Below are 26,265 nucleotides of genomic sequence, written 5' to 3' on the forward strand. Positions count from 1 at the left end.
TAGGCCTAGTAGATTGCTTGCTTATCAATTAAAAAAAGAGCAGTCAGAGCGTACAATTATGGCTATCCGAACAGCAGAGGACGAGGTCACATACGACCCAAAAAAGATCAATTTAACTTTTCATGATTTTTACTGCAAACTATATACCTCTGAGAGAAAACACACGGAGGCAGAACTCCACTCCTTCCTAGAGGGAATCTCGCTACCTAAACTATCAGAGACCGACCAAGAAGATCTCAACTCCCCCTTCACTCCTGAGGAGATCCTGGAGGCAATTACCTCCATGCCACCTAACAAGTCCCCAGGCCCAGATGGATTCCCCAGAGAGTTCTACAAAGCTTTTTGGCCCCAGCTTAGCCCTATTTTCATGCCAATGCTGGAGGATTTTTGCAAAAACTGAGTTCTCCCAGACTCAATGCACACAGCTCGCATTACAGTGTTGCTCAAAAAAGACAAGGACCCCCTATCCTGCTCCTCCTTCCGTCCCATAAGCTTGTTGGATTTCGACTACAAAATAATTACCAAATTGCTCGCCAAAAGACTAAACACTCTTCTTCCCAAAATAATAAAAGCGGACCAAACTGGATTTATTAGAGACAGATACTCTTCTGATAACATTCGCCGTCTTTTTGATATTATTGATCAAGTAAACGCACAAAAGACCCCTGTCCTGCTGGCTTCACTGGATGCTGAGAAGGCGTTCGACAGGATGGAGTGGAGCTTTCTGTTCTCAGTCTTAGAAAAGTTTAATATGGGCCCAAACTTTATTAAATGGATCAAATCACTATACTCTCATCCAAATGCCATGGTGACTACTAACGGACTGAACTCTGACAGATTCCCTTTGGGACGGGGCACAAGACAAGGGTGCTCGCTGTCCCTCCTGCTCTACTTGTTGGGGGCGGAGCCTCTGGCAGAGTTGATAAGGAGCAATCCAAGTATTATAGGTGTTTCTGCAGGCGGCCTGCAGCACAAGATTTCGCTTTACGCGGATGATGTCTTGCTCTACATATCCAACCCTGAGAAATCCCTTCCTCCCATTTTAGACACAATTGCTCAGTATGGCACGTTTTCAGGTTATAAGATTAATTTGAACAAATCCACTGTCTGCCCTAACAATATTACACTCACCAGTTCTATGAAGACACTATGCCCATTCCAATGGAAGACACAGGGGTTTCAATACCTTGGGATATTCATAACACCAGATCTGAATAGGCTTTTCAAAGAGAATTATTGTCACGTTCCTGACCTGTTTTCTTTTGTCTTGTATTTATTTAGTTGGTCAGGGCGGGAGTTGGGTGGGTTTGTCTATGTGTGATTTTCTATGTTGGGATGTTTGTGTTCGGCCGGGTATGATTCTCAATCAGAGGCAGCTGTCAATCGTTGTCCCTGATTGAGAATCATACTTAGGCAGCCTGGGTTTCACGTGTGTTTTGTGGGTGTGAATGCGTGAATTAGGCCTTCATGGTTGAATTGCTGCAAAGAAACCACTACTAAAGGACACCAATAAGAAGAAGAGACTTGCTTGGACCAAGAAACACGAGCAATGGACATTAGACCGGTGAGAATCTGTCCTTTGGTCATGATGTGTCCAAATTTGAGATTTTTGGTTCCAACCGCCAAGTCTTTGTGAGACGCAGAGTAGGTGAACAGATGATCTCTGCAAGTGTGCTTCCCACCATGAAGCTTGGGGGAGGAGGTGTGATGGTGTGGGGGTGCTTTGCTGGTGAAACTGTCTGTAATTTATTCAGACTTCAAGGCACACTTTACTAGCATGGCTGCCACAGCATTCTGCAGTGATACGCCATCCCATCTGGTTTGTGTTTAGTGGGAATATAATTTGTTTTTCATCAGGAAAATGACCCAAAACAAACCTCCAGGCTGTGTACGGGCTATTTGACCAAGAAGGAGAGTGATGAAGTGCTGCATCAGATGACCTGGCCTCCACAATCACCTGACCTCAACCCAATTGAGATGGTTTGGGATGAGTTGGACTGCAGAGTGAAGGAAAAGTAGCCAACAAGTGCTCAGCATATGTTGTATCTCCTTCAAGACTGTTGGAAAAGCATTCCAGGTGAAGCTGCTTGAGAGCATGCCAAAAGTGTGCAAAGGTGGCTACTTTGAAGAATCTAAAATCTAAAATCTATTTTGATTTATTTAACACTTTTTTTTGGCTACTACATGCTTTCATGTGTTGTGGCATAGCTTTGATGTCTTCACTATTATTCTAGAAAATAGTAAAAATAAAGAAAACCCTTGAATGAGTAGGTGTGTCCAAACTTTTTTATCTGCCATTTGACCTCAATGCATCTGGAAGAAACCAGCTACCGCAGATGAGTCACCTATTTTATGTGGTCGGTGCGTTATAGGTTATGCAGATATTGCGTGGATGGCGCGGGTAGGTTCTATTACACCCACGTTTCAATACAGTCCCTCGCAGTGACGTAGAAAGAGCAATGCGTGTGAGTCAGAACAACTAGGAAATCCCCCAGTGAGAGTTACGACAGAAGGTGCTGTTCCTTTAAGCGGAGACTTCCTAAAACAAGCACGACACGGAGCAGATAAACAACAACTGCGGGGGTAGAATAACACCGAATAGACCGTTTACCGGGATTCATCTTGTTCATACAAACGACGGATCTTTAAGGTAATCGTGTTGTTTATAGCTAGACTATTATACACAAAACGTCTGTTAATTATTAGTTATAAGGAAAAGGGTACATGGGTACGCTTTCTTATAGCCCAGGCCGGCATGGCAAATATGGACATTGACATGACACACACCACACTTTACACTTAAGTCCAGAAATGAATCCATATTGTATAGGCTATTCGAACACGATGTGTATGTGTACAGGTAGGCCACTATATAATTCATAGGCTCAATGTGGGTAATTATGTAGCTAAGAGACTTAATTCGTCAATACTGTTGTTTCATCGGCAAACGAGCTTCTCCCGTTATGCGTACTTTATTTGGTTAATACTCATGAACGCAACTAATTTCATGGCAACTATTTCCCCATCCGTAGGTGTGTCAAAGCACTATATCTGCTGATTTCGCGTATCAAAAAGACCAGAACACCATTGCGGAAGTAAACCCAACCTCGACGTGAGAAGAGGGGGACACCAAGTGGACTCAACGGAGAAATACTGCGCGCGACCTTCTGTATGGGAGAGATGTACGGATCGTCAGGAATGCCAGATCTGATTCCATCGAATGGCCCGCGACAGCCCTGTCCGGCCGGCCAGTTCAACCCGGGACATAGGCAGGTAGCACAGAATGGGCATGAGAGGCCCAACCCCCAGAGACTAGGGCAGCGGGCGCCCAAACTCGGACAAATTGGTCGTTCCAAGAAAGGTGAGTAAAGTGGAAATATTCCTCTCCCTGTACACGCACATATTTTGAGAAAGAGATATATGCCTACTGTATTGCGATTTTGTGGTTATGTCAGGTTTTATGAGTATAGACCAAGATAGAGACATTTAAAACCAGAATCTGTCATCTTTTTAGCCTCCCCCACAACTATATAATCTTATCAAAATAGGAATAAAATATGATTATTCTCAACCTTATTGACACTCGTATGAGCAGATATTCAACAAATTGTTACCTTTCCCTTTTCCAGTGGACCTAGGGGATGAGGACGTGGATGACATCATGAATAATAATAGCCAATAATTATGTTCCGTGTCCCTCAACCTCTCACCCATCTCCTAAACCACACCACATGTGCCAATGAAGATCTTCGAAGCCAAACTCAACTGAATCAATTTGACCTTGATCAATCAACTTTACAAGTGACCTCCCCTGAAGCTTGGCCTAGGATATCATAGCTGAAAAGCTCATCGTGGCACATTGAGGGACAGTTCTATTGCCGGAATTCTAGACATTAGTTCTAGACATTAATTTTAGGATTCTATAGACCTTTGCATCAAAAGCTTGTATATTGCGGTTAACTTGTCTGTTGTTATACTGTGAATGAATTGTACTGAAACTTGTTCTGCTCTTATTACCTCTGTAGTGGACTATCTGCACTTGGGAAAGTACAGTGTGGCTTGTCTTTAAAGCTTCTAAAGGGCTATATTTGAAAAAAAGTTGCACTCTTTAAATGATACGGTAAAATGGAGTAGGAGTGCTAATCTAGGATCAGGTCCCCACTTGTCTATAGAATCTTATTTAATATCATCTAAAAGGCAAGTCTGATCTTAGATCAGCACACAGAGGCTATGAATACAGTTTTCTTGGTTACTGATTTTACAAGGTGGATGTTGTGTAGAAGAAGGCAGGACGGAAGCCTGTTAATGTTCCACCTGTACGTTACATGTTGAGTTACTGACAGTTGTGATTTAACCTAAATCTGTGGTTCTCTCACCTTGTGGAGTATCAGGTTACTGCTGAATGATCACTGTTTTGGAATGCAGGGACAGTTGGAAAAGGTTACTACTGATCATTTATATTTACAAAAAAAATATTGTTTTTGGTTTATTACCTTGTTATAAATCAATTATGGATGGCTATTATTTTCCAGCACATTTTTTTTAAAGAGTTGATATAATATACAGTCTGTTGTTTTTCTTATGTTATTGCGTAATGGTGCACTTTGTGGGAATGACTGTTAAATATGTGACGATGAAACTTTACATATTTCTATGCACGGATTCTATTTAAGCATCAACAAGTCAGGGCATACTTCCTGTCCAGAAGGGCTACTTTCTCCTTCGTTGTTTAAATGTTTTTATCATAATGGTTGAGTCCCAAATGGCACCCTATTCCCTACATAGGTCCTATGGGCCATAGTCAAAAGTAGTGCACTATATAGGGAATAGGGTGCCGTTTGGGACATGGAATAAGGTGCCGTTTGGGACACATCAATATTTCACGTGGACTATAAGGACAATGTTGACCTAACTAATGCCTGTAACTTTCTTGTACACTGGTCACTACTTTCAGTGAAACATTGCATTTCACAGCATAGCTAATAGTGGCGCTGTCATGATCACATGGCTTAAATGGATGGAATTGTTATGTGCATTAAGAATGTTTGCATGAAAATTTGATGATTTTTGCATAATAATTCATAATTGGTAATAAAGGAGGGAAAAGCTTTTCTTTTTTAATGGAACATTTATTATATCATTATGATTGCAATGCAACCTCCAGAATTACACTCGCCCCTGTCGTACTTCAAAACAGCCAAATACGACAAAGAACACACATCACCCGTTGTATTATATTCCTGTTGTGTATTTTATTATCAGAGATGTTCCATATTGGGATATTGACAGTTATAACATTGCATTTCAACTGTTGTTATGAGAAAACAAGAACCATTGGATAAACTTTCAATAAAAGAAAAACGGGCTAGATATACAAATTGTAGAAGAACATGTATTATGTAGTAAGCTACATGGCCATTTATTAAAATACACATTTCTAGAAACCTTTTGAACATCTTACAACCATAGAAATATAATTACTATTTAGTAATCTAGTTACTATTACTATCTAATAATTGTATTTCTATGCTTACAACATCACCTAATACAAAAGCACCCAGGGTTAAAATTCCCCTGAGCATCTTTTCAGTCAAAGGCAGGATGGTTGAGCTTTCTCCGTGATCACAAATATCAAACATCAAATATTATTCATTGCTATCTAAAGCTAAAAGCAAAAACACAAGAGTACACTAGCACTTGGGAATGGTACTACCATATTCTGCTACATTTAAAACACAAACAGAGGCTACAACCAGAACTCAACACTAGCATACTATATAGAATGCATTCCAAACATATTGCGCCGTCCTAAGTAGAATAATAGTGTGGACATCAGAACAGAGCATGGTCAAACACATAAATAAAAACCTGTTTGATGATAATAATATATATTGTGTATTACAGTAATAAAAACAACCACTCCTATGTAATAGTAATAGTCAAGGCACCTGTTAAGAATGACTGTGGCGAAAGATAATTTATAATGGGATAGAGTATATTGCAGGCCTGTATGAAAAGCCCTCTCCCTTTTGGAGTGCAGTAGTGAATTGCTCGGGGATTCACCATAGTGTATGCAGTCACTCACAACTAGTGTGATGTCAACACTTGGCTTGAAAGTGGAACGCCATTGGAGACAGTTGTGTCGACAGAAAACTCCATTGTAAAAGAACTGGTGGCGCGCTAGTCCCTTTTGCTATTATACATACATAGCTATCCCCTGAGTATGCCAAAAGTATGCCCTTAGCGCCACACCGAGTTTAATTTATTACCTTCAATTACAATGGAAATGCTAAATTAAATGCACAGTGTTTCTTACAGGGGGGTGAGAGTGTTTGCCATGATACTGCATCTTGGCTGTAATACGAGAAGTGTGTGTGTGTGTGTGTGTGTGTGTGTGTGTGTGTGTGTGTAATACGAGAACATACACCCTAAGACATGGTCTGTTAATATAAGGCGCATCCAATAACCAATTACAGTGTATTTGTGAGGCCCACTCATAAATTCATAAACAATTGTGGAATGTTGGGAGGGGGTGAGAGACGTCACTCAAAAACAAACTACTGCATGATAGAGTCTTGTTGGGGTGGGGGTCGGGCGGTCTGCTCTGTAAAACTATATTCACATCCAGTAATTCTTTCTTTTTTTGTCATCCTGTCATACTATCCCGATATGCCCCCCAAATGCAAACTTCATGGGCAACATTTACGCTGTCCAAAAGAGCACAGATCTGTGCAACAAAAAAATACAGTAAATCTCATAATCTGGCAGCTGGTTTAATTTGAAACTCATGCGTTACTCTTTATGCATTGCTCAGTTTACGAAACTCTAGTTAAATAACAGCATCCTTAATACACATTGTTGAAGAAAAGTTTCAGATTAAATCACGGTGCCAGAATATAATGAAGTTTACGGTATTTCTTATACATATCTGTGCTCTTTTGCGACACAAAAATTTCGCCCCAAAAGTACAACAGACTAGTCACGTTCGACTCCATGTACAAACTCTTTCATATTCAAGCTTCTGTTATTCCGGTTATCGGCAGTAGAGGGCACTCACACATACTCCTTGGTGCTGCTGGGGGGTGAGCGGGCGCTCACGCCACTCATGGCGGGGTATTTGGGCACCGGCTTTTTACTCCTGGGGCAGGAAGATGCCAGCATGGCTCCCCCCAGCACGTCCAGGAAAGAACCTCCCCAGGCAATGAAGATGGCTGCTCCAAACTCAAACCTGTGAGTGGGGAGAGGGAGAAAAGAGTGAGACATGGTTTTAGAGCAGTGTTCTTACATTCTTCACACTTTACCTTAAGTTGCCCCTATAGCCTTACAATAATAAAACATAGTTTTGTCCATTATCGCCCTTACGAAAAAAGATTGCAGTCATAGTGCAGTATAACTGCAGTACAATGCAGTATAACTGCAGTTAAAGTGCAGTTTAACTGCAGTATTCTGCAATTACTGTGTCCGAAATACCAGTCGACTGCAGTTACTACACTTTACCGCAGTTTACAAACTGCAATCTTTTTTGTAAGGCCGCAAACAGGTTAATGTAGCCCTAAAAAATATTCAGGAATTGTGTTGGCAGCCAGGGCTGTCTCAGCCTCCAGTATTTATGCTGCAATAGTTTGTGTCGGGTGGCTAGGGTCAGTCTGTTATATCTGGAGTATTTCTGCTGTCTTATCCGGTGTCCTGTGTGAATTTAAGTATGCTCTCTCTAATTCTCTTTCTTTCGGTGGACCTGAGCCCTAGGACCATGCCTCAGGACTACCTGGCCTGATGACTCCTTGCTGTCCCCAGTCCACCTGGTTGTGCTGCTGTTTCCAATCTCAACTGTTCTGCCTGCGGCTATGGAACCCTGACCTGTTCACCGGACGTGCTACCTTGTCCCAGACCTGCTGTTTTCAACTCTCTAGAGACAGCAAGAGCGGTAGAGATACTCTGAATGATCGGCTATGAAAAGCCAACTGACATTTACTCCTGAGGTGCTGACCTGTTGCACCCTCTACAACCACTGTGATTATTATTATTTGACCCTGCTGGTCATCTATGAACATTTGAACATCTTGGCCTTGTTCTATTATAATCTCTACCCGGCACAGCCAGAAGAGGACTGGCCACCCCTCATAGCCTGGTTGCTCTCTAGGTTTCCTCCTAGGTTCCATCCTTTCTAGGGAGTTTTTCCTAGCCACCGTCCTTCTACACTTGCATTGCTTGCTGTTTGGGGTTTTAGGCTGGCTTTCTGTACAGCACTTTGTGACATAAGCTGATGTAAGAAGGGCTTCATAAATAAATTTGACTTACTTGGTGTTGACAGGAGTATAAGGGTTATAGAAGGCCCGGATGACATTGTGAGCGAACCACGAACAGGCCACTACTGCACACAGAGCTGAATGAGAAAGAAAAAACATTCACGTACAAAAAAAAGAGGGATCAGACGGATCAGCATTGTTTCACGTCAGATGGTGTCACTCCTAAGCGACGCTCATCCCTCAACCGATCAGTCTTGTAGGATGTGTAACTCATATTAACATTTTAATATTCCAGAGCATCTGCAATTCAAATATGAAAACATATTTCCTAATTTATGATGTCACTGCGCTTTCATTGATCCTCTATGAAATAGGCAGAATAGCTAGCTAAATTATCAATCGCAATGGGAGAAAATAAAAACAAAATGGTGGCTAAGACAATAACGATTCTCCGTCTTAAATTTGATAGTTTATTTACGTATAAAAGTACCTAAGATTTGATTATAAACGTTGTTTGACTTGTTTGGAAAAGTTTATTAGTAACGTTTGGGATTCATTTTGTATGCATTTTGATGGAAGGAAACTGGGTGGATTATTGACTGAAACGCACCAGCTAAACTGAGTTTTTATGGATACAAAGAAGGAAATTATCGAACAAAAGGACCATTTGTGATATAACTGGGACCGTTTGGAGTGCCAACAGAAGAAGATCATCAGAGGTAAGGCATTTTAATCCCACAAATAAGGACCCCGTCTGGTGCCACCACAGTTACATATAAAGAGATCAATGATCAATTCAAACAATTTTACTCTGTGCTATACACCTCTGAAACCCCTCAAGATCCTTTGCTGATTGATTCCTTCTTTAATGACTTGAATATGCCTTCAATTGATACAGACTCCCATGACTGTCTAGAAGAAGAATTTACACCTGAGAAGATTGCAACAGCAGTGTCCGCAATGAAAAGTGGTAAATCACTGGATCCGGACGGTTTTCCAACCGAATTTTAGAGGACGTTTTCTGGTCTGCTTTGCCCATTCTTGTCTTGATTATTTGCAGAGTGCCTTAATACCGCAAAGCTACCGCCTAGTCTTTATCAGGCTTCAATTTCATTACTATTAAAGAAAAACAAAGGCCCCCTGGAATGTGGATCCTATCGCCCAATCTCGCTTTTAAACTGTGATTACAGAATCCTAGCCAAGCTTTTAGCCATCCGTATGGAAGGCTCGCTGCACCAAGTAATACACTCTGACCAGACTGGCTTTGTGAGAAATAGGCATTTGTTTTTCAATATTAGGTGCCTTATGAATATACTGTACTCCCCAGCGTCGGGGGACCCGGAGGTGGTGGTCTCACTTGATGCGGAAAAAGCTTTTGACCGCGTTGAGTGGGATTACCTAACAGCTGCCCTTTATAGATTTGGCTTTGGCCCCAAATTCATTGCGTGGATAAAGATTCTTGATTTTTCCCCCATGGCTTCGGTACGGACTAACAACTTGTCCTCTGACTATTTTCCCCTGCACCGCGGATCCAGACAGGGTTGTACACTCTCCCCCTTGTTGCTTGCTTTGGTAATCGAGCCTCTCACCATTGCAGTACGCTTTAATGATGCCATTCAAGGAATAATCAGGACGTGCTTAGAGCAGAAAGTCTCGCGATATGCTGACGACCTCCTTTTGTTTATCTCTAACCCTGATACCTCATTGCCACGTGCCTTATCTGTTCTTTGGATCAATCTCATGGTACAAGCTGAATCTAGGCAAGAGTGAGCTTTTTCCCGTAAATAAGGCTGCTTTAAAGTGCTCTTTTACAAGTTTTAAGTTTAGGATTGTCCGGGATCAATTCACCTACTTGGGAGTTAAAGTGACAAGGAAATATTCAAATTTGTTTCAGGAAAACTTTGTTGCTCTAGCAGACAGATTGAAACAATCTTTTACTTTTTGGAATTCGCTACCTCTTTTAATTATTGGAAGGATTAATGTCATTAAAATGAATGTGTTGCCCAAATTTTTATATTTATTTTAATGTTTACCCATTTTTATTCCAAAATCTTTTTTTAAAATTAATCAAACATTCATGTATTTTATTTGGGATGGCAAGGTACCACGGATTGGTAGAAAACATTTACAGAAGCCCAAGGCATTGGGGGTTTAGCTCTATCAAATTTTCAGACATACTATTGGGCTGCAAATTTCAGAGCCCTTCTGTACTGACTGCAGACTGATCCTACTGGCCCTAGACCATTCTGGGTCCAGATGGAGTCTGAATCGTGTAAACTTGCTACACTTTCTTCTGTGTTGTGCTCGTCTCTCCCAGTGTGCCTAGGCAAAAGGTGTGTCAACCCAATTGTAAAGCAGTCTCTTAAAATGTGGAATCAGTTCCGTTTAGCCTTTAGACTCCGAGGCTTTTCTCTATCAGGCCCAATCAATCAGAACATTTTAGTTCCTCCATCTTTGAAAGATGGGGCTTTTGCCATCTGGCACACACTAGGCCTCTCCTCACTAGCCCAATTATTCTTTGATGATACATTTGCCTCTTTTGCTCAGCTACAGGAAAAGCTCAACCTCCCCCAATCTCACTTTTTCCTCTATCTCCAGACTAGGAACTTTGTCAGAGCTAACACACGTGAATTTCTACACCTATGAATTTCCCCATAGGCCTGCGAATACAGCTATAGAGAGCATCTTTTAGCTGAACAAGCTTCCTAGGGGCGCAATTTCAGATGTATATGCAATCATTCATGACTTAAAGAAAGAACCCTTCTTTGGTGCCTTTAAAGACTCGATGGGAAAAGGATTTGGGGGAGGAACTTGGGGAAGACACCTGGGAATCTGTGCTGCACAGGGTGCATTCGTCCTCTTTTAGCACTAGACACAGCCTCATTCAATTCAAGGTGGTTCACTGTATCCACTGGTCCGGGGCCAAACTTGGAAGAATATTCTCTGATTTTGATCCTACCTGTGTCAGATGTAAAATGGAACCAGCCACACTGTTGCATATGTTTTGGGGCTGTCATAAACTGTCAGGTTTCTGGGAATTAATATTTAAATGTTTCTCTGATGGATCTATAACTATGATTAGTTCCTGCGCGCGAGAGGTTAGCTCTCCATTTTCTTTTTCTCTCTTATTGAATAGGTTACGGTCCGGTTGAAATATTATCGATTATGTTTGTTAAAAACAACCTGAGGATTGATTATAAAAAAACATTTGACATTTTTCTACGAACATTACGGATACTTTTTGGAATTTTCGTCGAACGGAACGAGGCTTTGGTTTTCTGAACATAACGCGCAACCCAAATGGCGTTTTTTTGTTATAAAATTAATATTTATCGAACAAAAAGAACATTTGTTGTGTAACTGGGAGTCTTGTGAGTGCAAACATCCGAAGATTATCATAGGTAAGCGATTCATTTTATTGCTTTTCTGACTTTCGTGACCAAGCTAACCAAGCTAATATAAGGCTAACTGTTCTAGCATTGATTGATACACACACAAAAGCTTGGATTGCTTTCGCTGCAAAGCATATTTTCAAAATCTGACACGATAGATGGATTAACAACAAGCTAAACTGTGTTTTGGTATATTTCACTTGTGATTGCATGATTATAAATATTTTTAGTAATATTTTTGAATCTGATACGTTTGGGAATTTTCTTCTGCCTTTCAGGACCGGAACGAGGCTGTAGTTTTCTGAACATAACGCGCAACCCAAATGGCGTTTTTTTGTTATAAAAGTAATATTTATCGAACAAAAATAACATTTATTGTGTAACTGGGAGTCTCGTAAGTGTAAACATCTGAAGATTATCAAAGGTAAGCGATTCATTTTATTGCTTTTCTGACTTTTGTGACCATGCTAATTTGGGGCTAGCTGTTCTAGCATTGATTGATACACTCACAAAAGCTTGGATTTCTTTCGCTGTAAAGCATATTTTCAAAATCTGACATGATAGGTGGATTAACAACAAGCTAAGCTGTGTTTTGGTATATTTCACTTGTGACTGCATGATTATAAATATTTGTAGTAATATTTTGCGCCCTGCAATTCAGCGGTTGTTTAGGAAAATGATCCCGTAAAAGGGATCCGTAGTGCAGAGAAGTTAAGGTTGATGTGCTTATTGATTGTGACCTACGGATACCTTGTTCATCTTGCCCGGACAGAGACTAAAATGTGAGCTTGTTTTTCCCAGTTTTTTATTTTAAAATTTTGTTCACGCCTACATAAAATGATTAATATTCATTGTTTTATTTTAAAGCATTGTAAACGTTTTATTTTTGGTCCAGTGGATGGTCGATCTGTGGGCATGACTGTCTGTGAGTGGTTGCATTTCTCCACCCCTATCCCTTGACTGTTTACAGGAACAATGGTGAGGTGTTTGCTCTGTCCCTGTACTATAGATTGCCCTTTAACCTTTGTAGCCTTCTACCTGGTGTGTTTAACTTGTCTAAAGTAAAGCTATTTCAAAATAAAAATAAATGTATTATTTGTATTTTTTCTAGTTGAGTATATTATTTATATTGCTTTGTGTTGTCTTATGTGTGTAAAACTTAATAAACAGAGTTTTCAAAAAAAGGTAAGGCATTTTTTATATCGCTTTTTCTGACTTTCATGTCGCAGCTGCCTGGTTGAAATATGTTTTTCATGTGTTTGTATCCGGGGCGCTGTTCTCAGATAATCGCTTTCGCAGTAAAGCCTTTTTGAAATCTGACACCGCGGCTGGATTAACAAGAAGTTAAGCTTTATTTGAATATATTACACTTTAGATTTTATGAAAGTTAAATATTTATAATAGTGTAGTTGGAATTGCGCGCTCTGCAATTTCACCGGATGTTGGCTACTGTCCCACCTGCCCATAAGAAGTTAACTTGGGATCTATCACATGCCACAACTGTCTGAGAGTATGAGTACACAAGAGTATGTTTGGAATATTTATTTCTCACACAGAACCATTAGAATAGGTAAACTTTTGTACTATGGGGGATAGTAGATGGACATAGGTTAGTGCTTTTGCTGTTCGTTAGGCCTACTCATCTTGTTGGCTGATGAAAAGTAAATGTGGACAGTTCTTCTAACATCTTGAATATGCTCCTCGGAATGAGATAAGAAGGAAACGCGCAGTTGCGCCCCTGATGTGTCTGTCTCCACTTGTAGTCTACTTCGAAGCTAAGATGCCTGTGAGATGGACCCGATCACTGTGACAAGCATTGGCTAATGTCTTGCTCCCAGACAGACTAAACTTTTTTGTTCGCTTTGAGGACAATACAGTGCCACTGACACGGCCCGCTACCAAAACCTGCGGGCTCTCCTTCACTGCAGCCGAGGTGAGTAAAACATTTAAACATGTTTACCCTCGCAAGGCTGCAGGCCCAGACGGCATTCCCAGCCGGGTCCTCAGAGCATGCGCAGACCAGCTGGCTGGTGTGTTTACGGACATATTCAATCAATCCTTATCCCAGTCTGCTATTCCCACATGCTTCAAGAGGGCCACCATTGTTCCTGTTCCCAAGAAAGCTAAGGTAACTGAGCTAAACGACTACCTTAGCCCCGTAGCACTCACTTCCGTCATCATAAAGTGCTTTGAGAGACTAGTCAAGGACCATATCACCTCCACCCTACCTGACACCCTAGACCCACTCCAATTTGCTTACCGACCCAATAGGTCCACAGACAACGCAAACGCAACCACACTGCACACTGCCCTAACCCATCTGGACAAGAGGAATACCTATGTGAGAATGCTGTTCATCGACTACAGCTCAGCATTTAACACCATAGTACCCTCCAAACTCGTCATCAAGCTCTGGGTCTCGACCCCGCCCTGTGCAACTGGGTACTGGACCTCCTGACGGGCCGCCCCCAGGTGGTGAGGGTAGGTAACAACATCTCCACCCTGCTGATCCTCAACACTGGGGCCCCACAAGGGTGCGTTCTGAGCCCTCTCCTGTACTCCCTGTTCACCCACGACTGCGTGGCCATGCACGCCTCCAACTCAATCATCAAGTTTGCGGACGACACTACAGTGGTAGGCTTGATTACCAACAACGACGAGACGGCCTTCAGGGAGGAGGTGAGGGCCCTCGGAGTGTGGTGTCAGGAAAATAACCTCACACTCATCGTCAACAAAACAAAGGAGATGATTGTGGACTTCAGGAAACAGCAGAGGGAGCCCCCCACTATCCACAGCGACGGGACAATAGTGGAGAGGGTAGTAAGTTTTAAGTTCTTCGACGTACACATCACGGACAAACTGAATTGGTCCACCAACACAGACAGCGTTGTGAAGAAGGCGCAGCAGCGCCTCTTCAACCTCAGGAGGCTGAAAAAATTTGGCTTGTCACCAAAAGCACTCACAGACTTGCACAATCGATGCACAATCGAGAGCATCCTGTCGGGCTGTATCACCGCCTGGTACGGCAACTGCTCCGCCCACAACCGTAAGGCTCTCCAGAGGGTAGTGAGGTCTGCACAACGCATCACCGGGGGCAAACTACCTGCCCTCCAGGACACCTACACCACCCGATGTCACAGGAAGGCCATAAAGATCATCAAGGACAACAACCACCCGAGCCACTGCCTGTTCACCCCGCTATCATCCAGAAGGCGAGGTCAGTACAGGTGCATCAAAGCAGGGACCGAGAGACTGAAAAACAGCTTCTATCGCAAGACCATCAGACTGTTAAACAGCCACCACTAACATTTAGTGGCTGCTGCCAACATACTGACTCAACTCCAGCCACTTTAATAATGGGAATTGATGGAAATGTATGTAAAAATGTATCACTAGCCACTTTAAACAATGCCACTTAATATAATGTTTACATACCCTACATTACTCATCTCATATGTATATACTGTACTGTACTCTATATCATCTACTGCATCTTGCCATCTTTATGTAATACATGCATCACTAGCCACTTTAAACTATGCCACTTTATGTTTATATACCCTACATTACTCATCTCATATGTATATACTGTACTCTATACCATCTACTGCATCTTGCCTATGCCGTTCTGTACCATCACTCATTCATATATCTTTATGTACATATTCTTTATCCCTTTTCACTTGTGTGTATAATGTAGTAGTTGTGGAATTGTTAGGTTAGATTACTCGTTGGTTATTACTGTATTGTCGGAACTAGAAGCACAAGCATTTCTCTACACTCGCATTAACATCTGCTAACCATGTGTATGTGACAAATAACATTTGATTTGATTTGATTTAATCAGAATTGAGATCTCTGAGAGAGCCATGTGAGTGAGAGGTGCTTAGGAGCACAGAGATTAGTAGCTGGGAGAAGGGAATTATAATTATTATATTCAGCCCAAGGGCAAAACGGCCACACATGGAGGATGCCGCCGGGAAATTCGAGGCTTGGTGAGAATATTATCAAGTGGTTGTCAAATTGTGAATGAGAGACTGATGAAGTGTGTGCAGTCTGTGCAAGAAACAAAGAAGAGCTCATGCCTTTCATGAGACTTTTTTCAAATCATCATTAGAGTCACATCATATAGCCTTGGAATTTATTAAAAATCAAAACATATAGCCCAACGTTTGTATTACAATTAAAGGTGCATAAATAACTCTAAATTAAGTATTTTGAGAACCTGTTTCTGTGTTACCTGCTCAATACAGTGCCACATGTGCGCACTCCCTCTGAAATCATTTGGAGAAAATTTCTATTTTCTCCAAATTCTATTTTTTTTCCCTTTCTATTTTATTCAGCTATTTTTAATTGTATTCCTCATACTATATTGCCACGGAATTCTAAGCCAATCTTGTCTGCTAAATAAACTAGTGTATCCTACAGCCATATGGCATAGCCAGATCAGGGCCTAACATAACGTCAGAGCATGCTATTCTGTTCTTCTGAAATAGACTACATTTTCTTCATATCATGTTTCTTTAGACCTGTCTAAAATAAATAATGGTTTTATTGTGATGGTGTGGGCTATATTACATTGATTTATTATACTTAATGTTAATGTAGACATTCCAAAGGTCTGTATCAGTGGTTTATAGACTATGCGTGGAAGCCAGGAGATGCTAAACGCGTTTATGTTAATTAACAGGCAATTACCATGAGACCGGCAGTTATTTGCTTGACAATCAACGGCTGACAAAATGTCATGACCGCCACAGCCCTATTATTGACACATTCATTGTTTTAGCTTGGATTATTAATTGAGACGATTTTGAAGCATAAATGGGGTTCAGCAGACAACGTTACCTAGGTAATGTTACGATAACCCATTGTAGCCGGACTACTTTCGAGCAATCCCATTACTTTTTGCGAGATACGAGACAGATCAGTGCAGGCGGAATTGAAGCGCAATATGACGTAAGACAATGGCAGATCAGTACATCCAGGTACCATCAATACGTATTTGAGAGAGGGGAGCCAAACACTTCTCAAGAAGTCATTGGGCGGCTAGCTATTAAATCCCCCCCCCATCCATATTGCCTTTGTCATAAAAGAGTTTTCACATGATCTAAGATTGCATGCTGGTTTGTTCATTATAATCTAAAAAGCAAAACTGATCCTAGATCAGCACTCCTACTCTGAGACACTTTAGACCCGTAGAATTGCAGGTAGTCTAGTGGTTGAGAGCATTGGGCCAGTAACCGAAAGGTAGCTGGTTCAAATCCCTGAGATGACTAGTTGAAAAACCTGTCAATGTGCCCTTGAGCAAGGCACTTAACCCTATTTGTTCTGGATCAGAGTGTCTACTAAAATTGGAAACAACACATTTCAGTGCATATTTTTTTCTACTCTGAAACCCATTAGCTTTTTACTGGCATCGTTCTATGAGAGTTTCTAATGACCTCTTATATAACAGTATCAATATGTGTCCCAAATGACACCCTATTCCCTATATAGTGCCCTACATTTGACCACCAGTGACCAGTGACATTTGACTAGTGAAAAGTAGTGCACTAAATAGGGAATAGTGTCGGAGTAATAGTCACAGTCAGTAAAACGTGCCCATTCTCTCCCTCTTTGATCTCCAGGGGAACCTAGGTAGATGAGTGGGACTTTTATTGTGCAACATTTTGACCCGAAGGCCTTCGCCAGGTTTAGATGAGTGGGAGAGCAGCTGGTGGCCAGACAGAGAAACAAACCCCTCATTTATAATTGTGACCAACTGACTGGGGTGATTCTCTTGATCTCTTTCTATAGCTCCTGGTATGGACCAGAATGATCAAGAGATCTAATGTGCATGGATTTCAGACCAGCTAGATTTTTTTTTACAAAAGTAGGGCCCTGAGATTTTCATGACCAAGTCATTTAATCACGTAGGGAAAACTCTGGACCCGAAGAAAATACATGTTTGTGGGGATTCTCCTGATCTCTCTCTCTCTTTCTCTCCCTCCCTCTCTCACCTCCAATCAGTAGGATGATGCCTCCAGTCATGGCGGTCCGAGACTTGCGCACTTTGTTGTTCCCTCCGCAGGTGGTACACTTCATGCCCATGGTGGCCACGCCCAGCCCAGCGATGGATACGATGATGCCAACGATCATCAGGGCACGGGTGGCCTGGAGAGCACCTGAGACACACACGCACACAAACACCAGGGAGGGGAGCGAGAGAGGGATAAGGGAGAGGAGGGAAAGGAGTAGCAAAATAGTGAGAGAATGAGGGAGGGTGTAGGTAGGTGTGAGTGAATGAGAGTGAGAGTGAGAGTGAGAGTGAGAGTAAGAGTGAGAGAGAGAGAGAGAGAGAGAGAGGGTACAGTTATAGAAGGATATTGTATTGAAAGCTTTCATTTATAGGCATGGGGGATATATTGCAAATGTCAATTAATAAACTTTCGTTTTTTTATCAGCAAGTAAACAAAAGGTGTGAACAAATATAAAATATGCATTATCAACACAATCCAACCCCAACCATGGATCATGTAGAGTATGGTGTTCACAAAGTATTGGATTTAAACAAGTGACTGTATAAACACAGCTCTATGGATCACTGGGGTTTAATGTGCGCTGACAGGATACTTTAATGTGTGTGTTTTCCTGGATGAGAAACCCTGAGATACACCCTCCCTCTCCCTCCCCCTCTCTCTCCCTGTCTCGCTCTCTCTCTTTCACGCTCTCTCTCTTCCATCTGCTTTTGTTGAGAGGAAGGGGGCAGTGACAGCTACTGTCGGGACACCCTAATCTGTCACCTCCCTCATAAAACTGACAGAGGGTGGGAGACAGAGGGGGAGAGTACCTCCTTGGTCCACCCTGAACCAGTCTGTGCCAGTCCAGGCCATCCCTGAGCTCACAAACACAACCCTCCATCCCTGAGAAAGGGAGGGAGGGAAGGAGAGAGGGGGAGAAACCTTTCTTTTACTTTTAGATTGGTGTGTATTGATGTGAATTCTTAGATGCTACTGCACTGTTGCACTGCATTTTTGCTACACCCACAATAACATCTGCTAAATATGTGTATGTGACCAATAAAATTGGATTTGAGGATGAGGGTGGGAGAGAGGGCAACTGTGGGTGGGGAGGAGAGGGAGGAGAGAGGGAGGCGGAGAGGGCAAGAGGGTGATAAGGAGGAGAGAGGAAGGAAGAAATACTAATCTTCTGCTGTACTTTAAACATAATGAGGGTCCTTTCACCAGCATGCAAATAGGGGCTCCCATGGACTATCACCCCATCACCTCTGTACCCCATCCCCCTGTACCCTTCCAATAACCCTCAAACCTGCTCTCTGTCTGCAGGTGCAAAACTGGGCCCCCCCCCCCCCCCCCCCCCCCGTAGATGGGGAGTTATATCAAATCACACCCTGGTTCTCGTCATCATGGTGCCCTAAGAGTTTGGGGCGAACCGAAGTGGGAGGAGGTAAAATTCCTGTACAGGGTACTGTGCTGCTGTCGCCATGGCTACTCCTGTGTTCTGTATTCTTCTGGTTGTTTACCGTTAGGTCGTTAGGACCAAGTCGTCTCTGGCATCTGGAGCCTCAGCCAGCCCCCAGTCCCCTCTCTATGCCAGGGAACAGTGGGTGATGAATGGGCAGGGGCCTGCTTAGGGGGTGGAGCGGCCCAGCCATGTGAGAATATACAGCAGAGAGGGGTGGAGGTGGGTGGGGAGGTTGGTGAGAGGGTGCCAGAAGTTAACAATATCCCACTGTATGTTAACACGAAGGGTGCTACTAAAGGATAACCATGAGGGGCAATGACTGACTAACAGCTCTGAGCCAACACCTTTATCAGCGGCACCAACGTGCTGTATTGAGGATGCACTGCCCCATAAAGGGGAGTGTGGGGAACCTCAGCTGACTGTCTCAGGTGTCTACTCACCTGTATCTCCCGTCAATCAATACTATTTACTGGTACAACATGAGACTTCCTGACACACGTGAAGTCACCATCTTCACGGAAATCCTCCTTTGATAATTAGATAATAGTGGATATACAAGAAAGTGCTGCACAGGATGCACATATAGTCACAGACATTGAAAGAAAAAATAAGCCTGGCATAAATTGAATATTTTGCTTAAACTGGCCATCTGCAGTTGCTACATCCCTTTTTGGAATTTATAAATTAATGATATGTACCCATTGATTCTTGAAGAATATAACTTATAACTGCCCCATCAGAACCCCAAATATAACATCGTTTAACTCCAATAATATAAACAAAGTAAACATAAACAAACACTATATAACCTTGAAACATGCTTAAAACTATAATTTTGATATCATGGATGGTCAGTCCCTGTATCCATAGCTCTGTCTATGAATTTGAGACTGGGTGTATTTCTCCAGCCACATCCATCAGCGTTTTACCAAAACAGAGGCGGGGATCGCTTTCTTATTGTTTCAACTTCTGATTGCCACTTTAAAGCATCTATACTTACTGTCGAGCTGCAGGATCGAGTCGTATATTTTACATTGGAGCTGCCCTGTGCTCTGAAAAGCGCATGACATCCATAATCCTTTGTACATGGCAACCGCCGTAATGATGTTGTCTCCTATGTACGCAGACATCTTCCACTGTGGCAGAATGGTCCCCACAATGAGTGCAATAACACCGACGAGTGACAGGGCGAATCCTAAAAGTTGAATTCCCGAGTTTGCCATCTTGAAAAAAAAAGATTTTGTGGATTATTTTGATTCCTAAATAAATACGTTTCTGTTGGCGAAAATACTAAGAATCCTTTGGGTGCGTGTGTCGAAAGGCTAAAGTTATCTTGCTGCCTACCCTTTCTCACTACACCTGCTGTCGTTATCCTTCCAATTAGGTCTATCTACCTATGTTCCTTTTACGCGGCAGAATCAGTAAACACAATCTCTGAGTTGTGAAAAGTTTTTGCTTGTCTATCTCCTTTCCACCTGTTTTCTGTTATAGTTCGAGCCGCGCCTTGAATACTGTAGTAGTGAGAGTGCGGACGGAATATTTAAATTCTGGATGGTGTGCGCGCAAGAGGTGTCCCGTGCCCGGTGATGCGTAGGTCTCTTCTCGCATCCCCTCCTCCGGTGGCAGTTACCGTTATGTCACGCCCATTGATTTGGCTACTCCTGCATTCCGAGGAAGAGGTTGTTCCTCAAGCTCTAGCGGGTCGGTAGTCGGTACTGTAAAAACCACGGTACAGTTCATATCGGGCTGACCCCCGCAGTGGGTTCATCTTTTACCTTCAACAGTTGTACAGATGACAGTAATGGACCTTTTCTTAGAACTTGTTTAACAGTTAGTAATGCCTCTCCTTGTAGTCATAGATGTGCATTTGTATTAAGAGAGATGGCATTATAGGCCTTGTTAATAACATTATAAAGGCCTATATGTGCTTATAACAAGTTAGACATCAGTATACGTGAATGCTTTAAGTAAAATGTTACCAAAATATCCACCTGATTATTTATAATACTTTAGTCTTGTGTTGAATCATATTGCATTGTTCAGTTCAGTAGGTAAACCTAGTTTGTTATGTAATTTAAAACACAGGATACATCTCATTAGAATATTATCAATCTTTAATAAAATCTTTGTCGGAATAATATTTTTATTGTCTAGACTTTATAAATGCAAGCAATACTAAATAACAATCACATTCCTTTCAATCTTTTACCCAGATTTTAGCAGCGATTGTCACGTCCTGACCTTAGTTCCTTTTTTGTGTTTCTATTTTAGTTTGGTCAGGGCGTGAGTTAGGGTGGGCAGTCTATGTTCTTTTTTCTAGGTTGTTGTTTTTCTATATGTTTGGCCTGGTGTGGTTCCCAATCAGAGGCAGCTGTTTATCGTTGTCTCTGATTGGGAGCCATATTTAGGTAGCCTGTTTTCCATTGTGTGTTGTGGGTGATTGTTTCCTGTGTTAGTTTCACATTTCAGGACTGTTTCGGTTTTCGGTATCATTCACTTTGTTATTTTAGTATTTTGTCGTGTTCAGTTTTATTAAACTATCATGGACACTTACCACGCTGCACATTGGTCCGATCCTTCATTCTCCTCGTCTGAAGAAGAGGAAAATCGTTACAGCGATACAGAGAAGCATTTTTAGTTTCTTAAAAAATTGCCTCCAGTCAGGATACAGACAGATCAAGCGGTATGCTGACATATGCAGAAAAATACTTGGTTTAAATGTAATCTGGTACCTTATGATAATATCATGATATTTGTGTATTAATTATAATGCCAGGATATGTGCCTGTATTGATGATGTGTGTTATGATCCCGTGTGCTGTGTTGTAAATTGGATGTAATATCCTAGGTATGTTAGTGCAGTAAATTGAGATGTGTGATTTACAACAGTCAGAATGACACCCTCATTAAAATTACAATTGGACAGGTAAAGTCGAATGCTTAGATGACCTAAGCAGACAAATGGACATTTTCTTTTTTACACAGAATTGGGCATGATGATTATGGCTCTAGAGTGCAGGAAAAAGCTGTTTTGGGTGTTTGAAAAATGCAAAATTCCAGTCAATTCAGTAGACTGAAATGACACAGTTCCAATTCTCTTCAATGAGGAACATTTGGAATTGGGTTTACTTTCTGAATTGACTGCAATTGAAATGGAAGCGACTCCAACCCTGGTGGGGCCAGTTGGAATCTGATGGTTTTCAGCATTTTTTCTTAATTAAGGAATCATTTCATCTTTTGCGGTCAAATTTGGCTTGATTTGAATCAATTGCTAACACATTTGAGTTCATATTTTATGTATTTTGTCATGGGCTACAGTAAAGGAATCATTGTCAATTCTGTTTGGCACTACTTGTTAGAGTAGGCCTATAGTTGAATCAACTGACCTCGAATCGGATCCCTTACCCATCTAGTCCGCATATAATGATCTCCCTACAGTATTTTATTTGCATAATTCAGCAGACGCTCTTATCCAGAGCAAGTTACAATTGTGAGTGCATACATTTTCATACTAGTTCCCTGTGGGAATCGAATCCACAACCCTGGCAGTGCAAGTGCCATGCTCTACCAACTGAGCTACACGGGACTACTCCCAGAGCTGTCATGCTGGCTGAATCAATCAATCATCCAATGAGCACTTCACTTCACTTCCTGGTTGTGATTGGGCAGTAATCGTAGAACAATGACCGCCATTGTCCCGAGAGCAACATGACTGGCGCCACAGTGTGTGTGACTTCACACAGCTAGGAAACCCCGATCCACAGCCGGACACTGGGAGGAAGCTATGATCATAGACGCTCGGGAGGAAATCATATCTGCAGTGCCAGAATACTGGGATTTTTGCAAGCTACCAGTGGATTAAAGGTAAAATAATACATAGAGCTTGATGGGTGTTTCTCACAGAGCATGGTAGGCTACAGGATGTCCCAAGGGCAGGGCTGAGTCCCCTCCCCAATCCCCCCTCCTCCATCCCTTGAATCTCCGCCCTCCCCTCCCCTTCTCCACCAGCACCCTTCATCTCCCCACCTTGCAGCCAGTAGCCCAGTTTATACCTGGCTCTAACATGCATCCTTTGTCCTGATCTTCTCCACATTCTGATTGTTTTCAGACAGGGGTAGACGACTAAAAGATGCATTGTGATCTGCTTGTGATCAGATCTTCCCGACCACCTCTTAAGCTAGTAGGCACCCCTTGTGTCTGGATATCTTACAAGTGCAGAGAGATATGGACAGTGAAACCATTAAATCATCATTATCCCATCTTCTTAAATCATTGACAGGTTACACCATTGACTTATGGCATCACTATTTGACTTAAAATGAATAAATAAATATTATAGCTGTCAAATCATTTGCCTAGCCTACAGGGAGTCACAGGGAAATCTGGTCACAATGCAGACACAGTGGACAGACATGAGACACATTTTAATACCATGTGTTGACATATTTTATAAAATGTGGGCAAAATCAGAATGTGGACAAGATCAGGACAAAGGACCCATGTTAGTGCCAAGTATAAACTAGGCGAGTGTTCAGCCTCTTCCTAGCTAGGCCCGGAGCCTTGATACTGGGCTCAGAGGACCAACAAATGGCCCATTGTCGCTGGAGAAGGTCCCTGTAACTTAAGGAATGTCCTCTAGTCCTAATGCTTGACTCTGAGAAAACATGGAGGTAGAGGAGGAGAGGGGGAAAAAGAGAGGGGTAACTTATGTATGTAACTTCTCCTCAGGGTAACTCTTATAGCTATCTCAGTGTTGATCACCGGTGCCGTTGCTCCTGGTTACAGCATGCGATTTATCTATCGTCCTATTGGCCGGTATTGGAACCAGGGCACCAGAGTCGCCAGGACACACAAAAGAAACTGTTCTCTCACTCCGTCTCTCCTTCCCGTTCTCTTTTACCACTCTTTTCCCCCCGGGAAAACTCACATTTGTCTTTTTTTTGTTGCCGTTGCACTGCTCGATGGGAGAGCAAAAACAGCTAAATCAGCCCTTAAGAAGGGCAAGGCTAACATCTCTGCCTTTCTCCTGCGGGCCCCCTGCCCTCCTCTGGTGTTGGAGAAAGTGGAGCCCAGTGAAAAGCAGTGATTTAAGTCCCGCGAGCTCTCTTTGAAGCCACTGAACCGTTAACAATAAAACATGCTGGGTCCTACGGCTTTCCCTGAAAAGCCAACAGTCCACAACAGGGTAATGGGAAAGACTGACTCCCTCCTCCACTTTTCTTTTCTCCCTCTCTCCCCTGACTCTCATGTTCTCTCTCCCTAATTTCTCTCTATATTGCTCAGTTACATTCTCTCTCTACTTCTCCCTTAGTCTTCTTATGCAACAAGGTAAGCCTTTAGTCCATAGATAGCAGCATAGTCCAGGGGACATTGTGTTGATCTTTTGGGTTCATTTCCCATGTCAAACTACATTAAGAGAGGTAATGTTCTTTCTGTTTAGTATGTGTACTCAACTTCATGGCCAATTGACCATCTAACCTGTATGAGAGTGAAAACATGTTTTGATGACTGTTTAAACAGAAGAATACAGTATGTAGCGAATGTCATTGTAGTTTGTACTCATACCTCAGTTGGTGGTTTGCATTGAACCTTTCCTTTACCAGGTTGTCCCATTGAGATCAACATACCTCTCTTTCAAAGGAGACCTGGCAATGAAAAAACATGACCACCAATTGATCTACATCACCCGGTGGCAAGGACCTTATTAATGTTTACATACTGGTTTTCCCACTTCACGTGTACAGTTGAAGTCGTAAGTTTACATACACTTAGGTTGGAGTCATTAAAACTCATTTTTCAACCACTCAACCACTTTTCAACCACAACCACTTAACAAACTATAGTTTGGGCAAGTCGGTTAGGACATCTACTTTGTGCATGACACAAGTCATCTTTCCAACTATTGTTTACAGATTTCACTTATAATTCACTGTATCACAATTCCAGTGGGTCAGAAGTTTACATAACCTGAGTTAAACAGCCTGGAAAATTTCAGAAAATTATGTCATGGCTTTAGAAACTTCTGATAGGCTAATTGACATAACTTGAGTCCATTGGAGGTGTACCTGTGGATATATTTCAAGGCCTACCTTCAAACTCAGTGCCTCTTTGCTTGACATCATGGGAAAATCAAAGGAAATCAGCCAAGACCTCAGAAAAACAATTGTAGACCTCCACAAGTCTGGTTCATCTTTGGGAGCAATTTCCAAACGCCTGAAGGTACCACGCTCATCTGTACATACTCATCTGTACATGTACAATAGTACGCAAGTATAAACACCATGGGACCATGCAGCTGTCATACCGCTTTGGAAGGAGACACGTTCTGTCTCCTCGAGATGAACATACTTTTTATAAAATCTATTTTGATTTGTTTAACACTTTTTTGGTTACTACATGATTCCATATGTGTTATTTCATAGTTGTGATGTCTTCACTATTATTCTACAATGTGGAAAATAGTAAAAATAAAGAAAAACCCTTGAATGAGTTGGTGTGTCCAAACTCTTGACTGGTACTGTACATATTACATGATGTAAGTAATAAAGAAAAATGTGTTCTACAAAAACTCCTGTTGTGAGGTGTTGTGTATCTACTCAGGACTTTGAAATAGCTCAAACTCAAAGTGAAAGCAACAGTAATGCAGTCACATGCTCATAGACCCAGCAGAGTGGAGCTAATAACAGTAGCAGGTGAATATACAGTGCAGTCTGCTGCCCCCTTCTGTCTAAATTACCAACTGCAGGCGATGAGAGGTTAATTAATCACCATTATTTCGCACTCCCAAAACATCAGTTACTTTTTAATTTCAACCTCTATAAATCATTCTAGGCTGCACCCTAAACAGAACCATATTCCCTATATAGTGCACTACTTTTTACCACAGGTCTGTCACTATATACTGAATAAGGTGCTTTTTTTAGATGCAGACTGTTTGAATGGGTCATTAGTATAGCTTGGTATAAGAGGATGTTGAGTTTAATAATGAGGCCAACAATTGAGGAAAGTAATGCGGCCAACAATTGAGTCAATTTGCCAATACAAGCATGGGACCTTTACAGTCAGACTAGAGAAACTACTATACCCTTCTACTATAGCCTGGTCCCAGATCTGTTTGTGATCAACTCCCTTTCTGCCAAGCCAAACATTGCACGACAATT

At 42.0% G+C, this 26,265-nt stretch overlaps 1 protein-coding gene across 1 annotated transcript; it reads right to left on the reverse strand.

Annotated features, from left to right (window-relative positions):
* Positions 1-5,203: 5,203 nt before the first annotated feature.
* cldn7a (claudin 7a) lies at positions 5,204-20,750 on the reverse strand. Its single transcript, XM_055938261.1, has 4 exons — positions 20,106-20,750; positions 17,641-17,805; positions 8,299-8,383; positions 5,204-7,228 (listed from the first exon to the last, which is right to left on the reverse strand). The coding sequence occupies exons 1-4, from the start codon at positions 20,326-20,328 to the stop codon at positions 7,054-7,056; spliced, it is 648 nt and encodes a 215-aa protein (XP_055794236.1). The 5' UTR covers positions 20,329-20,750; the 3' UTR covers positions 5,204-7,053.
* Positions 20,751-26,265: the final 5,515 nt, after the last annotated feature.

Source organism: Salvelinus fontinalis, chromosome 11, assembly GCF_029448725.1.
Source record: "Salvelinus fontinalis isolate EN_2023a chromosome 11, ASM2944872v1, whole genome shotgun sequence".
Taxonomy (NCBI): domain Eukaryota; kingdom Metazoa; phylum Chordata; class Actinopteri; order Salmoniformes; family Salmonidae; genus Salvelinus; species Salvelinus fontinalis.